A 15661-nucleotide genomic window follows, 5' to 3' on the forward strand; every position below is an offset into this window, starting at 1 on the left:
TTGATTTTGAAGACCTGTTTTAAATTAATTTATTACTTATTGGTATATTTACAAGTTGGGTTTTGATGGTATAATTTATTTCATGACATTTATAATGTGATTTTACATTGATTGAATAACAGTTTCAGAAAATGTCTTTAAGAATCATAATGTGATCCACTAGACTTAGTCGAAATGCATAGGCCGGGTCTAGGGGGTTACATTTATTGGTATCAGAGCTTTTGGTTTTTAACCCTCGGACTGGTGAGTCCACATTGAAAATACGGTTTTGAAATATTTTACAAAACAAGTTACAAAGGCCATGTCACAAAGTTATTAAGATTTTAAATGTGTTCGAGACTCCAAGTGCTTATCTAACCCTAAGTTTTATCTTCTGTAGTAAACTTGAGATCCATCAAAATGAGTGCTAGACGTGGTCGTCGAACTAGCCGTGGACGAGGTCGAGTGGCTAAATTTGCAGATCCGATCGATGAGATACGGGTAAATCCCCCACCTCCGATAGGTGATCCTGCTCCTACAACCCCAACGAATCTGCCTCCTGCTGCTGGTATTGGCATGACTACACCGATCATAGGAGCAACCGATATTGAGTCAGAGTCTACCGGAGTTGCTTTGGATGAGAATTTTGGTAGACAATTTCTGTAGTTGATACAGGGAGCAGTCAGAGCTACTGGTGTTGTATTAGAGGTTCTTATTTCGCAGACTTTGATTGCCAATGGAGTTAGAACTTTTGGGGGACAGATTGGTGGAGCTCCTACTGAAGCTGATGATTGGCTCCATGATACAGAGAGACGTATGGATCAGTTGGGTTTAGACTCAACTAAGAGATATCAGGGTGTTGTGGCAATGTTAGATGGCAATGCCTACACTTGGTGGGAGTCAGTGACCAGTAGTGTTCCTACCGATCGTTTGACCTAGAATTTCTTTAAGGATCGCTTTCGGAGTCGTTTTATGGGAGAGCGTTACTTAGCTCAGAGACATCAGCAGTTTCAAGACCTGGTTTAGGGAGACATGACTGTTTCTGAGTATGAGATCGAGTTCTTGAAGTTGCTGAAGTATGGATTCAGTATGGTACCTACTGAGAGAGATCGATGTCGTAAATTTGCCCTTGGACTCAGATACGAGCTGCGTAGGCAAGTTGTAACCCATCAGGATGAGATATTTGATGTGTTGATGGGCAGAGCCAAAGATGATGAAGAGGTGGAGGTTTTAGCTTCTGGTAGAGAGCGTGTTGAACAGGAACGATCTAAGAAATTTTCAGGCTCGATGGAGTCATCAGCACAGTTTGGGAAAAGGACTCGTACTTCAGTCCCTCAGAGAAGCAATACACGTTTCAGGCCTGCAACATCCTCACCGTTAGTTGGCAGTCGAGGAGGTTCCTCGTCGTATTATCATGGGTTCCTCTGTGAGTTTTGTGGTAAACAACACACAGGAGAGTGTCGTAAGAAGATGGGTCTTTGCTATCAGTGTGGATTTAGTGGTCATTATCGAAGGGATTGTCCTCAGCTAGCTTCGTTTGAGCAGACCGCTACCCAGACTCCTGTACGTTCTCAGACTACAGTACAAACTCCAATTATAGATCGTAGCCAAGTAAGGTTCGTGGTTCAGTGTCCAGGACTGACAGTAGAGCCCGACCTCAGCAAAATAGAGGGCCAACAGTTTCTGAGGCTAGACAGCCAGCTTTGGTTTATGCCACTAGACCTGTTTTAAATTAATTTATTACTTATTGGTATTATATTTACAAGTTGGGTTTTGATGATATAATTTATTTCATGACATTTATAATGTGATTTTACATTGATTGAATAACGATTTCAAAAAATGTCTTTAAGAATCATAATGTGATCCACTAGACTTAGTCGAAACGCATAGGCCGGGTCTAGAGGGTTACATTAATAATATTTATAATTTCATATTTGATAATATTTTTAGTTTAAATCTCATAATTTTTATTAATTTAATGTCTTCACTATCTTTTCAACCAATTAAATGCACGTATTTACATTTATTATGGTATTAATATTTTTCCATTAAATGTTCATAACAAAAGCAGGTTAAACCATTATTATATGATAAAAATTTTGTATTTTATTTTTAATGCATTTAATATAAATAGGGTAAACTACATCACTAGTCACTCATTATTAATGTTTCTGTTTTGATAACTAAACTAAAATTTTTCAATTTCATCATTAATGTTTTCCATCACTTATGTTTTAATCATCTTTCATTAAATTTGATCCTCAAACACACCATCACTATTATTCAAATACGGACATATGATTTTATCTAAAGAGAAAGAACTTCTAAAATTTTAAAATAATGAATTTATAAAATTATGAGGAAAACATATTATCAATAAAAAAATCAAAAATATAATAATTTTTTTAAGGAAAACGACTGTTTCCACCCTCTCCTCGATCCATCCTGCTATTATCCCTCATCAATCTCACTATCAACCCAAGCACATTCACTCATGACCACACCCACATCTTCAATTCATCATCAATACTCCATCACCCCACATTGAATAATTATGTAAAAATCAAACTCAACACCCACAATTAATTTAGAATTTTGTATGATAAATATAGTACTTTTAGTTTAAATATCATTACTTTTATTAGTTTAATGTTACCTTTTGAATCAATTATACACACGTTTGGATTAATAACGTTATTAACATTTTTAATTAAATTGCATGAACCAAGTGGTCTCCGTGATAAATGAATTATTGTTATTCTTGAGGGCCCAGGTTCGTGCACCATAGTCAAGGGTGTGAACGTTTAACGTCGAAAGGTTGAGAGTTATCCTTGAACAGATATTGTCTCGTACTTACCCCAGATTAATAAAAAAAATTAATTAAATTTACAATGTAGAAAAAAATTCACTACAATATCTAATACATATTTTATTTTGTAATGCATTTCACCTTATATTTTTATGTTATAATGTAAAATATTTCTATACATAATTGAATTACTTTTCTTCTATTCAAAAATTATTTTCTTAATATTATTGATGTTTTAATAATAAAAATAATTGACAAAACTATTTGATGGTTTTAACGGTTAAAGTAAATATTGTATTCTTAGAGTTGACATTTATCATATCATATCATCCATCAAGTCATCAATCACATTGGACTATCATATCAACACAATAAATTGTCATGTTAATAGTAATGATTAATAATATAAAACATTAGTTTAAAGACTACATAAAATTTATTTTCTGAGTTAAAGGGTCAAACTAAATACGATAATAATTTTAAGATTATATTAATTCTTTTTAAAAATATAAGTACCTCAAATACATTATTGCCTAATAAAATCAGGATAAATTACAGATTTAGTACCTAAATTATCAGTTTTGATCCGTTTTAGTATCTAAATTTTCATTTTTTTCAAAATCGTACATAATGTTTAGTTTTTGTTCCATTTTGTACCCATCATTAAAACTTAATGCTTTAGTACTTTTTTTGAAATAACACGTTTAGTACCTAAACTTATGTTTTAATCTGTTTTAGTACCTAAACTATCAAATTTTTTTCAAAACTTGAAGTTAAATTTTGAATGGGACACTAAAATAAAATAAAAATTAAACTTTAAGTATGATTTTAAAAAATAAAATTTAAATACTAAACAAATCAAAACAAATAATTTAGATACTAAACACATAATTTACTTTACAACCTAAAATCAATGCAAATATTGTAGTTATAAAGCAATAAAGAACTTCAACCAGAGGCATAAAAACCCAGCCATTATCATAGAAGAGGAGGTATGCTTTGTCATTGCTGTCGAAGGACTGCAGCCTTTTTCTTGAAATTTGTTGGGGGAAGCAACAAGTATAACTATTTAAATACTTCAGTCAAGCTACTCATTGCTAATATTTACGGAGTAGGTGACATAACAATTAAAACATATTGAAGGAGTATAAAGTAATAGGGACCAATTGCATAATTATACTAAATATTTTAATTATCACATCACCTATTCCGTTAAATGTTAACGACATGTGGATTGATTTAAACATTTAAATACTTGAATGGCCTGATTGATTAAATCAAAATGTCGATGGTCAACGTGAGAAGAGACAATAATTAGATGGTGACCCGTGTAGTTTAAAATGTCGATGGTCTGATTGATTTTTTATTAGCATGAGGTTGATACAAGATGATATTTAGTCAAAATGATCAACCATTTTACAATGAAGAATACTCAAACTCTATATTTGTCATGCTCGAACCTTTAATCACTAGTGTCAATTAGTTCGCACTGACATAACTAAATATGAAATAATAAATCTTTTCTTGTTTAATTATGTTTACATGATATGGACAGTCGTCCCTTGAAATTTTATAGATTTAAGTTTGTCTCTTAAAATTTTATAAATTCAAATTTATTTCTGACATAAGATCCTGTGTCTGTGCCAGAAAACACGTTGAAAACGGTGAAAAGCCTAGTAAAGTGCGCGTGTTGTTAAACTGAATATGCAGTATAAAGGGGCAACACTGCAATTGCAAGCTTTGCAGCTTTGAGTGAAGCCCAAGAAAAAAGAAAAAGAAATGCTGCTACTTGCTCATTCGTTAAGGCTCTTGCCGCCATAAACATTAAACAAAGTGAATTATAAAGCATTATTACAAATATTGAAGATCCAACCATGCTCTTGTCCCCCCCCCCCCAACACAGGTTGATGACAATAATGTCACGTTCGGTAGGGTTTTTTATTTGCACTTGAGTGTGGAGGCAAACATTACAAAGCCTTTGCGTAGATCCATAGGTGCTATGATTATGAATATGAGCCATTCACCTCCTATAACACAACTAGCAATCGGTATGAGACCCGAATTTAATGGGTTTCGATTTGATTCTATTGAGTTGAGTTTTTTTTTAATTTAGATTCAAGTTGGATCGGATCGAGTTTTTTAGAGGATGAGTTTGAGTTGGGTTCGGGTTTAGGGTGAAAAATGTCCGACCCGACATGACTTGAAAAATAATAGTATAATTATACATTATATATTTAGGAATAATTATGGATAGAGCTAGGATCAAATATCGAGAGGGTCAAATTTCTAAACTTTAGAAAACAAAGGTCTATTAACTATTTAACCTCAAATGTTAGAGGTGGTAGTGATAAGTAGGGTTGTAAATGAGACGAGACAGATCGTGAGCTACTCGAGATCGACTCGATCAAGGTTCGATAAATACTCGGATCGAATGGACTCGACTCAAGCTCGAATCGAGTTCTTAACGAGCCGAAACGAGCTACTCGATATTCGACTTGAAAAACTCGTGAGCAGCTCGAAAATATAATATATTAAGATTTTTTTTAAAAATAAATTATTAATAATATAATATTTATGTATGATTTTTTTTAAAATACAATAAGATTTCATGTATTTAAGGTTAATGTTCGAGTTTGAGTTTGAGGCTTCAATCGAGTTAAGTTTAAGATTTTTTTTCATTTCGAGACTTTTCGAGTTACTCACGAGTTTCAGTTCAGGATTTTGAGTTCAAGATTTTAAGTTCGCGAGTTTTCGAGTAGAGTCGAGCTTCATTTCAGAGTTTTCGAGTCGAGTCGAGCTCAGCAATACTCGAGCTCGACTCGGCTCTTTTACACCCCTAGTGGTAAGGCCTAATTGACTGATGTTTAAATTTGGAGGACTAAAATGATATTAGACAAAGTTTTGACCACTCTCGTTGTTTGTTTGGCTCCGTCACCGGGGATAATTGCAATATAATCTCTATTTATATTATCAGTTTCAATTGGATTCTTATTTTTTTAAATAAAATTAACAATTTGTATAAATATATTATTTCAGGTCGAGTTCAAGTTTTATCTTAAAGGTGGGTTGGGTTTTGGTCAGAGAAAGTCCCCTAAACTCGGGTCGAGTTGAATTTCGAATGGAAGATATATATTTTTTGAGTCGGTCAAAAACCCAAATATATATATATATAAAAGTTAGAATCCACTTGCATGTAATGTAAAACTTTTAGTTTTATACCCTTTTAAGATTGTTGAATAAAGATAAATCAAAGGCTGAGATTAACTCTTTATGTTTTATTTAGTGAGTATCTTCTTATTTCTTACTAATATCTCAACATTTGATTTCTCAAATCCAACGATCCTAAAGTTTTGTAAAATTAAAAAAAATACATCATGTAATTGGATTCTAGCCCTATATATATATAACTACACATATTCGACAAAAACTATCAATATTCAATTTATTGATCAACTAATCTAGATAGGGTATTGCATAGGTCTATTTATGGAACGACTCTTCTAACTCATTTAGCTCTATTCACAATGTCAGGATCTAAATCTCTGCTCTTACTTAAAAGATCTAGTATCTCACCATAAACAAATAAATTATGTAATTTGAACTCACGACGTGAAATAAATTATGTATTATCATACACTTATACATCATAAACAAATAAATCATGTTACTTAAATTTATTTAATTTTGGTACAAAAAAAATAGGTCACAGGTGACTCTTCTAATCCAGGATTAAAGTATACTTAATATCGAGTTAGGAGTTACATAAGAATTTATAGATTGTCCATCAAAACTAATAAAGTCCAAGAAAAAACAAAAAAACACACCCAGACCGCATCCATATATGGCCACGTTCTGGGCTTTTGTCGAGTTAAAGGTTGGTATTTGCGCTGGGTTTTTAGTGCACTCTTGGTTGCTCGGAAAAACCGACACCAAGTTAATTTTTTTTAACATTTTTCGGTTGTACACCTTTTTCGTAACATGTTAACAAGTTGATATTTTAAGTTACGTTCAATAAAAAAGTTATGTTTTTTATAATATTTTCGGTTACATCCGTTTCTTAATCTTAAATTAGACTGTCATACAAGAGAACTTCTTGCTTCAAAGTTTACGCCTACTGCTCAACCGGGACATTCAATCAGATAGATAATGTCACGTTTTGATAACATACAAATTCAATAAAATAAATGAATTTGAAACAAGTGTTATTAGGAATGTGGACCAAATTATAAATATTATGAAGTTTCAAGGGTATATCAATAATAAAATCAAAGTTCAAAGTCAATTTTCAATTTTCAAATTTTAACATAAAGTGGGATTAGGTATATATGTAGGGGGTTCTTACAAATAAAACTCCAACAACAAAAAAATTCTAAAATGGTTCTTTGATCAACGTTTTCCGTTATTGACTAATATAAGTGTAAATATTTCGCCATTAGGATGCTCTAAGTCAACCATAAGTTTATACAAAATCATCTCGATGATTCTTTTCTTTCCCCTTCAACAACTGCTCATGCAACCGAAAACTGATTATTTTTGTCTCTACCGATAGTCACAAGCAGTATTTCCCTCGTAATAGATTTGAAAAAGTATCCACATCAGCAGGAATTAACCGAGCTGTTGGTAAATAGTGAAAAACGTTGGTCAAAGGGTTTTTTTTAGTTAGAGGATCACATTGAAAGAAAAATAATACGATAACCATATTGATTTTTTTTTTTAAAGTATAGGGGCTTTGTGTATCCCTTTGCCTTAAAATAATTTATTGTCACATGGATTTATCAACTTAAAAAAATTGCACAAATCAAATAGTATCAGTGATTAAGAGTTTGTTATTCTTCGTCTCATGTTCGAGTATCGATATGGGCTGTACAGTGCATACGACAATCCTATCCCAGATGGGCTTATTGGGCCCCACCCAAGAGAGCTGGAGGGTGCGTGTGCCACGCGTTTATGAACAGCGGGTGGGCCTTGAAGCGAGGGATTAAAATTTAAAAAAATGGCACAAAAATCAAGCCAAGAAAAGGGAGGACCGTATACGGAAAAGGACCATACCCCATACGGTTAATGTCCGACACACCCACGGCTGCCAGCCTCAACCTTCTGCCACTGGGCCCCACCCAAAAGCATCATTTATTAACATTTTCCTAACAAAAAATAGGACCAGTTAGTGTATACTTTATTATTAAGATCAGCTTTGATACTAATGATTTCTTTACTATAACTTTTTTTTTATAACCACCCCTATCGATTAATTCAGATTTGATATTGTAGAGGACAATCTTCTTAATATAGTTTGTTCCGTTTACAATCGTCAAAATTTGAATTTTTAATTTTATTTAAGAGATCTAATATCTCATCTCACTAAACTAACTGAAAGTTAATTTTATTATAACATTTTTCTATTACATAATAAATAATAATAATTTATTTGATAAATACAATAATATGAAGACGTTATTTGAGAATAAAAAGTCCATCTTATTAAATTAATATTATTTATAAAGGCAAAGTTCACACAGACCCATCTCAAGTATTTTTGAGATTCCAAACAAAAATTGAAAAATATGTCTTTCTAAAATGAAAATATATTTTATTACATCGAATAATTAATTCAATATTACATAAATGAAGTATACAAATGATTAAATTTTGTGAAAATGTATTATTTTTATTATTTGATTAAGAAGACACCTTAAATACAAGTAAGAGAAAAATATAAAAAAATTTAATTGTGGTATAAAAAATTGTTGAATAATCGGGTAAAGAAAATGGAAAGAACACAAGAATTTTAACGAAGTTTAGCAATGTGCTTACGTCCTTGGTGCCCTAGGCGGCGCTAGAATTTTTATTCAATTTCTCAAAGGTTTTTGTTACATCTTATTTTATAATAAATAAATCATGATACATATTTATAAAAATAACCTTATACCGTACCGCGGGCCTCCCCGCACCCCTATCCCACATAATCGTAACTCCTACTATAAGACTTTCTTTATCGGTATATTTATGAGACATATCTAACAGTAAATAACCTAGAACACGAGTTTGAAGATAAACAATCATATTCTTGATAAGTTAACGGATTAATGTTTTGATAGTTTTTGTGCATCGGGTCTCCTAGCTAATTGGATAAAATTATTATTAGGTTTTAATTCTTACGTGTTTTTATCTGAGAGTTTTAATCTTGGTAATAAGAGAAATAATCCTTCATGTTTTTCTTGGCGATTGGTAATTAATTAAGTGAGATTGTGTTATGCATCTGCTTCTTGCTGGTAACCTATAATCAAGTTGTTTGAGATGGATGGATTTTTTTTTTTGTAAATATCAATGATCTAAGTCTTAAATTAATATACCAAAATATTTCTCGATTAGAATCTATCTCCATATCAAATTCTTTTTCTTTTAATTACTTTCTTTACAAAAAAAAATATTTTTAAACATGTTTTTGTTTTTGACGGCTTCAACGACCGCATCAAAAGCATATCGAGAATCTTGTATGTTTAACTGAGGTGAATGATTTCAATAATAAAAGAAAATGTTGTTTTTCCGAAGATCTGAGTTCAAATATCTATATCTGTAAGATATACATGTGTTGTCACTAAATTAAAAAAATTAAAAATATATATATTATCTTATAATTACCCTAGATCAATTTTAAAAAGTTTAAATGAAATGATCAAATTGTTCAATATGAATTGCATAGGGGCTAATTTGCTATTTTATCAGTGAATAACCAAAATAAAACATAGAGTTCCGAGATACTTGTACCATTATTTACTCTAATTTCACAGAAATGGTAATACATGAGTGATAAGTTATTCCTAGAGATGATTACGGGTCAGGTTTTTGGTCAATCCGACCTGATCTGAAATCCAACTGAATTCGACACAACATGAAAATTTTATACTCTACACTCGATTTTGACCTGACCTGATTTTTTAAAATATAAATCTGACCTGACCCAATATAAATTAATGATTTAATTAAAAATAATAAAATTTTTAAGAAAGTTACATTATTATCCTCATATCAGGTTGAGTCGTGATTTTTTTCACCCTCCACCAAACTTGCCGACCGGACTTCATCCCTTAAAAACGCAACCCAAAATCTTTTTTAAAAAAATGTCCTGATTGGGTCAGAACCCTTTGGACGCGAATGAAATTGTCATCCCTAATTATTCCTTAATTTTTTAAGTTTAAGTATCATGAATGTCAAAGATATGATCATTAAATATAAAATAATTAAAATTTATATTTAAATAAATATTATCTTATATTTATCCGAAATGAATAAAAAAATCGACAAGTTAAAAAATTGGGCAAAAATGGAAAGATGGTGAAGAAATGGCAGGATGGAAAATAAAATAGAGGAAGAGGGGCAAAAAGGGAAGGAAGAAGACTGAATGTCCTAATCAAGAAGACCCAGATTGTCTCCTCACACGAGTATCTTCGCACGTTATGAATGTTGTACGACACTTCAACCGCTAATTAATGTTTTGTTCTTTCTTTTTAAAGATTTTTAATTTTTTTTTATAATTGTAAGTTATACATTTAGTATTTAAATTTTTAATTTTTTTTAAAATTATACCTAAAGTTTAATCATTTTAGTATTCCGCAGTTAAAAACTTAAATTTTTATTTAATTTTAGTATATCGTTCAAAATCGAAAGTTTAAGTACTAAAATAAATCAAAACCGATAGATTAAGTACTAAACGCGTCAAATTTCTAACAATGGATACTAAAATGAAATAAAAACTAAATATTAAGTATGATTTAAAAAAAATTGAAAATTTAAGTACTAAAAAGAGTCAAAACTAATAATTTATATACTAAATACATAGTTTATTTTTTTATTTTACTGTGGCACCACCATCTTATATCATTTCTTATTTTTTGTGTGTATTATTTACATAATTAAAATAGCGTTTACAACTTTTAATTTTTTTTGTAACTATTAATATTTAATCTTTTAATCGATTAATTCAGATCGGATATGTAGAGACAAGAACGATGCTCTCGACGCAATTTACAACTTTTAGTTTAATAGATTACAAATGTAAGTTTGATTATCATTAATTTAAATAAAGTTGAGAATTTGGATTCTAACCTTATAAATGGATAGGATACATTAAAAAGATATCTTCTTAATAAATTCATATAATATTCTATTTAATCGATTAATAAATCATGAATTTGTATGAAAGATAATTTGATAATTTAATGTTTTCTCTGTTTAATAAATAAAAGTTGGATGATACTATTAATAAAGTTAGATCCTTTTTGGAAAAATTCTCTCTTTAGTCTTGCCCGTTTGACGCTTCGAGTCCTTGAAGAAAAAGATAAAGCTTTTTTCTACCCAAAACAGTTTTCAGTTGTCTCCATGGCTGCCATTTTTACCATCTGTCTACCAACCAGCCTTTTATTCATTTAGCTCTATGGGTTTTTTTTTTCAATAAATGAAAAAGATGGAAATTCCAGCTGGTGTGGATTCCCCCCTTGTCTTTTTCATTTGATCTCTGAGTTTAGGCTTTGGGATTTTGTAAAAACAACGAAGGATCCGCTTTATCATCTTCAGGGAACACAGACACAAGAGAAAGCTTCGTTTTTTTAGCTACAAAACCTTTCTTCTTCTTCTTGTTTAACTTTTGTTCAAATTGGGTTTCATGTTACAAAATCTGGGTTGTGCTTCTTTTTTGCTTGTCAAGTTCAACTGATTTGATGATTTTCTTTGAGTTTTAGTGCAAACCCATGAAGAATTTTTACTGGTTTAAGCAAATCTCAAACAATGTTAAGTTGGAGAGGAGGCTTTCACTCGGAGAATACAAAAGAGCCGTGTCTTGGTCCAAGTATTTGGTTTCCTCCGGTGCTGAGATAAAAGGAGAAGGTGAAGAGGAATGGAGTGCAGACATGTCGCAGTTGCTTATCGGCAACAAGTTCGCTTCAGGTAGACACAGTAGGATTTACAGAGGGATATATAAGCAAAGGGATGTGGCAATTAAAATCATCAGCCAGCCTGAGGAGGATGAGAATTTAGCTAACTTTCTTGAGAACCAGTTCATATCCGAGGTGGCTTTACTTTTTCATCTGAGGCATCCCAATATCATCACTGTAAGTTCTATCTAAAATCTTTGGTACCCTTTTGCCTGCATTATGTTCTTTTTTTTTGCTGACATGGCATCTAGTAATGTTTGAATCATGCATCTTTCTTTGGTGTGGATTTGGAGGAATGTGATGTTTTTGACATAAAGAAACATGGTGATCTAGTTTCTGCCTTTTTGCTTTTTTGATTTCATTGTGACCACATTTGATAAAATTGTACCATATTCAAGCAAGTGTTTAGTGAAACTGAAAAAGATTGCTGAAAATGAATGGATCATGACATATCTGGTAGGAAAGCAACTTTTTTTCTGGAATGGGAATGAGCTGGGGAATCAAACTGCTCTACCTTGAAAAGGGAAAAATGTGCTTATTTTTCCCTTTATAAGATTCCTACTTAAAAGGGTCTTTGTCCTTTGAAATGAGTCAATTAACAACACCAATGCTTAGCTATACTGCCAAAGCAGCCTCACTTCCGATCGAATTTCTGACTATTTTCTTTCCACTCTACCATTTGGCCACTCTTTTATTCCCTTTCTGCGGTTTAGCCCTTCGGTTGGCATTAATCGAGCCTTGTTTATCATAACTATCTGCAAGACATGTGGCATTTAATTCACTTACTGTTGCAATGTGGACTCCTTTAACTTACCCATCTTACTAGCCCTTCGGTTGGCATTAATCGAGCCTTGTTTATCATAACTATCTGCAAGACATGTGGCATTTAATTCACTTACTGTTGCAATGTGGACTCCTTTAACTTACTCATCTTACTAGCCTCGATAAATAACTTATTTTCTTTTACAAAAGTCTGGCATCATACCCTGATATTGCCGTGAGGTAGCATAAATTAGTTCTTGTTGATGAGATGATTCCTAATGGGAAAGAATAACCTGTGCCTATAGGTGTCACATTATTATCTTATATTGGTTGTTTACAAACTGACAAAGCATTTCTCAAGATATTATGCCCACTTTGAACTTCTCTAAAGGTGAGCTACTGTGATTGTTTGGGTTAGGAATTTCTCCCATTCATTGGTTGGTAGAGTTGAAAAATGCGAGGAAAGAAAATGAAATTTTGATAAAATGCATAGTTTTGAGCACTTACATTTCTCTCATTTTCTCTCCCTTTGTCATTCCGATTTGGAATGATTTGTTTTTAAGCATTAGGATGAAAAATCATCATCTTTCCTATTTTCTTTCCTCACTTTTACCCTTTGCCAATCTCCTCTACCATCCTTTCACTTTTCCACTCAACCAAACACACCCAAAGAGTTATTTATCAGTTTGGTTTACTAATGCTTCCTCTGGGAATTTTGGGATGTAAAATGCTTTATCTGTGATTTTCTTGGTGCTAGCATCAAAATTATGAAAGAGTCTGAAATAAATTAAATTCTTTAACATTCTTGCATTACAAAAACAGATTCTCTCCATCCCTTATTCCCCTTGGTGATAATGAAATATTCAAAAGCGAAAAAGAATGAGAAGAAAGTTTGAATCACATAAACCTGCAGATCTCATGCCTCTTACAACCTGTCAGCATGCGATCAATCATCTGCATAAATCACAGTATAATAAGCTGAACCTTTTTCTGCACGACGGGCAACTGCTAGTCTTAAATATTTTAAAGCTTGGGTCTCCATTCTCTTATCACTAATTATTTTTACTTTACCCTCCAATCAGTTTGTTGCAGCTTGTAAGAAGCCTCCTGTTTTCTGTATAATCACTGAGTATCTTGCGGGTGGATCATTAAGAAAGTACCTGCATCAGCAAGAGCCATACTCAGTCCCACATGATTTAGCTCTAAGATTAGCTCTTGATATTGCACGTGGGATGCAGTATCTTCATTCACAAGGAATACTTCACAGGGATCTCAAATCAGAAAATTTACTCCTTGGAGAAGATATGCGAGTGAAGGTGGCAGATTTTGGCATTTCGTGCTTAGAATCTCAGTGTGGTAGCGCAAAGGGATTTACAGGTACTTATCGGTGGATGGCGCCTGAAATGATCAAAGAGAAACATCATACAAAGAAAGTTGATATTTACAGTTTTGGCATTGTCCTCTGGGAGCTTTTAACTGCTCTAACACCATTTGACAACATGACTCCGGAACAAGCTGCATTTGCAGTCTGCCAAAAGGTAAAGAACTTAACTCATTCTTGGTATGAATCTTGAATGCTATCAAGATTCTTTACCTTTGGTGCATGGAAGCCTTTTCTTTTTCCTCTCTCGCTTCGCTGTCCCTTGTACTATTCCATATATTAAGGTCGTGGGTTAGTTCTAATTTGCCAGTTATGTAGGATATAGGTAGCTGGATTGTGGATGGTGACGATCCAATATAATTTATATTGAGGAGTTATCAAACTCATAAGTGATTAGTTTTACACGCATGAGATTCCACTGATTTCCCTATCCTTTTCTCTTAATGGAAGTGCTAATGTGCTAAATGCTAATAGTACACCGAACTAATGCTCCATTTGAATTGATTTGATTTGATGAAGTTCTTCACTTCAGAAACTTTTATATCGAGGAGTTGTCTAATTCACATATAAGTGATCGGTTTTACACATATGAGATTCCACCGATCTCCCTTCCCTTTTCTCATATTGTCAGTGCTAATGTGCTAATATTATGCTGATCTTATGCTCCACATGAATTGCTTTGATTTGATTAAGTTCTCTACTTCAGAATTAAATTCCTTAAAACTAATCATGATCCAATTTGATTTATTTTGAGGAGTTATCTAATTCGTATTAAGTGATTAGTTCTGTACATATGAGATTCCACTGATGTCCCTTCCCTTTTCTCACATAATGGAAGTGCTAATGTTATGCTGAAGTATTGCTTCATATGAATTGATTTGATTTGATGGTGCTCTCTACCTCAAAAACTTTTATAGTTTTTAATCTAGATGATATCATAACAGAGTTGAAGTGGTTTTTTCTTTCAATCTTAGGAGTAGAATAATATAGAATGCAGATGTACTGTTAGATTTTTCGAAGTATGTAAAAAAAAAATTCAGTTAAAGCCATACCGAAAACTTAACGTTGTAGAACTAGGCATGGCATTATACCGAGGCAAGAGAAGTGAAATATTAGATGCTAAAGTCTCGAAGTTGGATGAAGTATCTTTGTTATAAAGGTCTTTGTATATCTTTTCCGATTTTTCGTTATAGTAGCACCCTATAATAATTTCTCATTGCTCAAATTTCTCTTTCGCCTCCACTCTTTTTGTCCCTGCAGTGTTTTGTGAACCTTGATTTTCACCGCATTGGTTTAGTTTGCTTTCAGAACTTGAAAAAATACCGAAACTTTAAGCATCGGCATAAGAGTAGCTGCATAAACTTATTTTGTTATTCATCTCGAGTTTATATTACATTGCTTCATTTGTAACTCAACAGGTATAGTGAGTCCGAGCATTATCATTCCTGAATTTCCTGAGGTTCATATTGTTCTTTCTCTTGATGCTGGAGTAAAATGGTTGATTTTCGTCTTATTACAATTTGTGGGATTCATGCAGAATGCAAGACCGCCGCTACCCTCCTCATGTCCCCCTGCGTTTAGTCATCTCATCAGCCGATGCTGGTCAAGCAATCCCGAGAAGAGACCACCGTTCAATGAGATAGTTTCGATTTTGGAAAGTTATGCCGAGTCTCTCGAAGAGGATCCGGAATTTTTTAAAACTTATAAACCCTCTTCAGGTAGTAGATGCCTACCAAAATGTATTGGTGTTGCCTTTTAGAAAACCTAAGATGTATGTGTGTGATGCTAATGCAAAGTGTA

The 15661-nt window shown here is 32.6% G+C and overlaps 1 protein-coding gene across 2 annotated transcripts; it reads left to right on the forward strand.

Moving 5' to 3' along the window:
- Window positions 1-11082: 11082 nt before the first annotated feature.
- On the forward strand, window positions 11083-15661 carry LOC120210678 (serine/threonine/tyrosine-protein kinase HT1-like). Of its 2 annotated transcripts, none has more exons than XM_039209377.1 (3): window positions 11083-11853; window positions 13563-14018; window positions 15399-15661. In XM_039209377.1, the coding sequence occupies exons 1-3, from the start codon at window positions 11536-11538 to the stop codon at window positions 15618-15620; spliced, it is 996 nt and encodes a 331-aa protein (XP_039065308.1). In that variant the 5' UTR covers window positions 11083-11535; the 3' UTR covers window positions 15621-15661. The 2 variants fall into 2 exon arrangements, with proteins under 2 accessions (XP_039065308.1, XP_039065307.1); XM_039209376.1 differs by having other exon boundaries at window positions 11083-11895; window positions 15399-15649.

This window comes from Hibiscus syriacus, unplaced genomic scaffold, assembly GCF_006381635.1.
Source record: "Hibiscus syriacus cultivar Baekdansim isolate YM2019G1 unplaced genomic scaffold, ASM638163v2 tig00109926_pilon, whole genome shotgun sequence".
Taxonomy (NCBI): Eukaryota; Viridiplantae; Streptophyta; class Magnoliopsida; order Malvales; family Malvaceae; genus Hibiscus; species Hibiscus syriacus.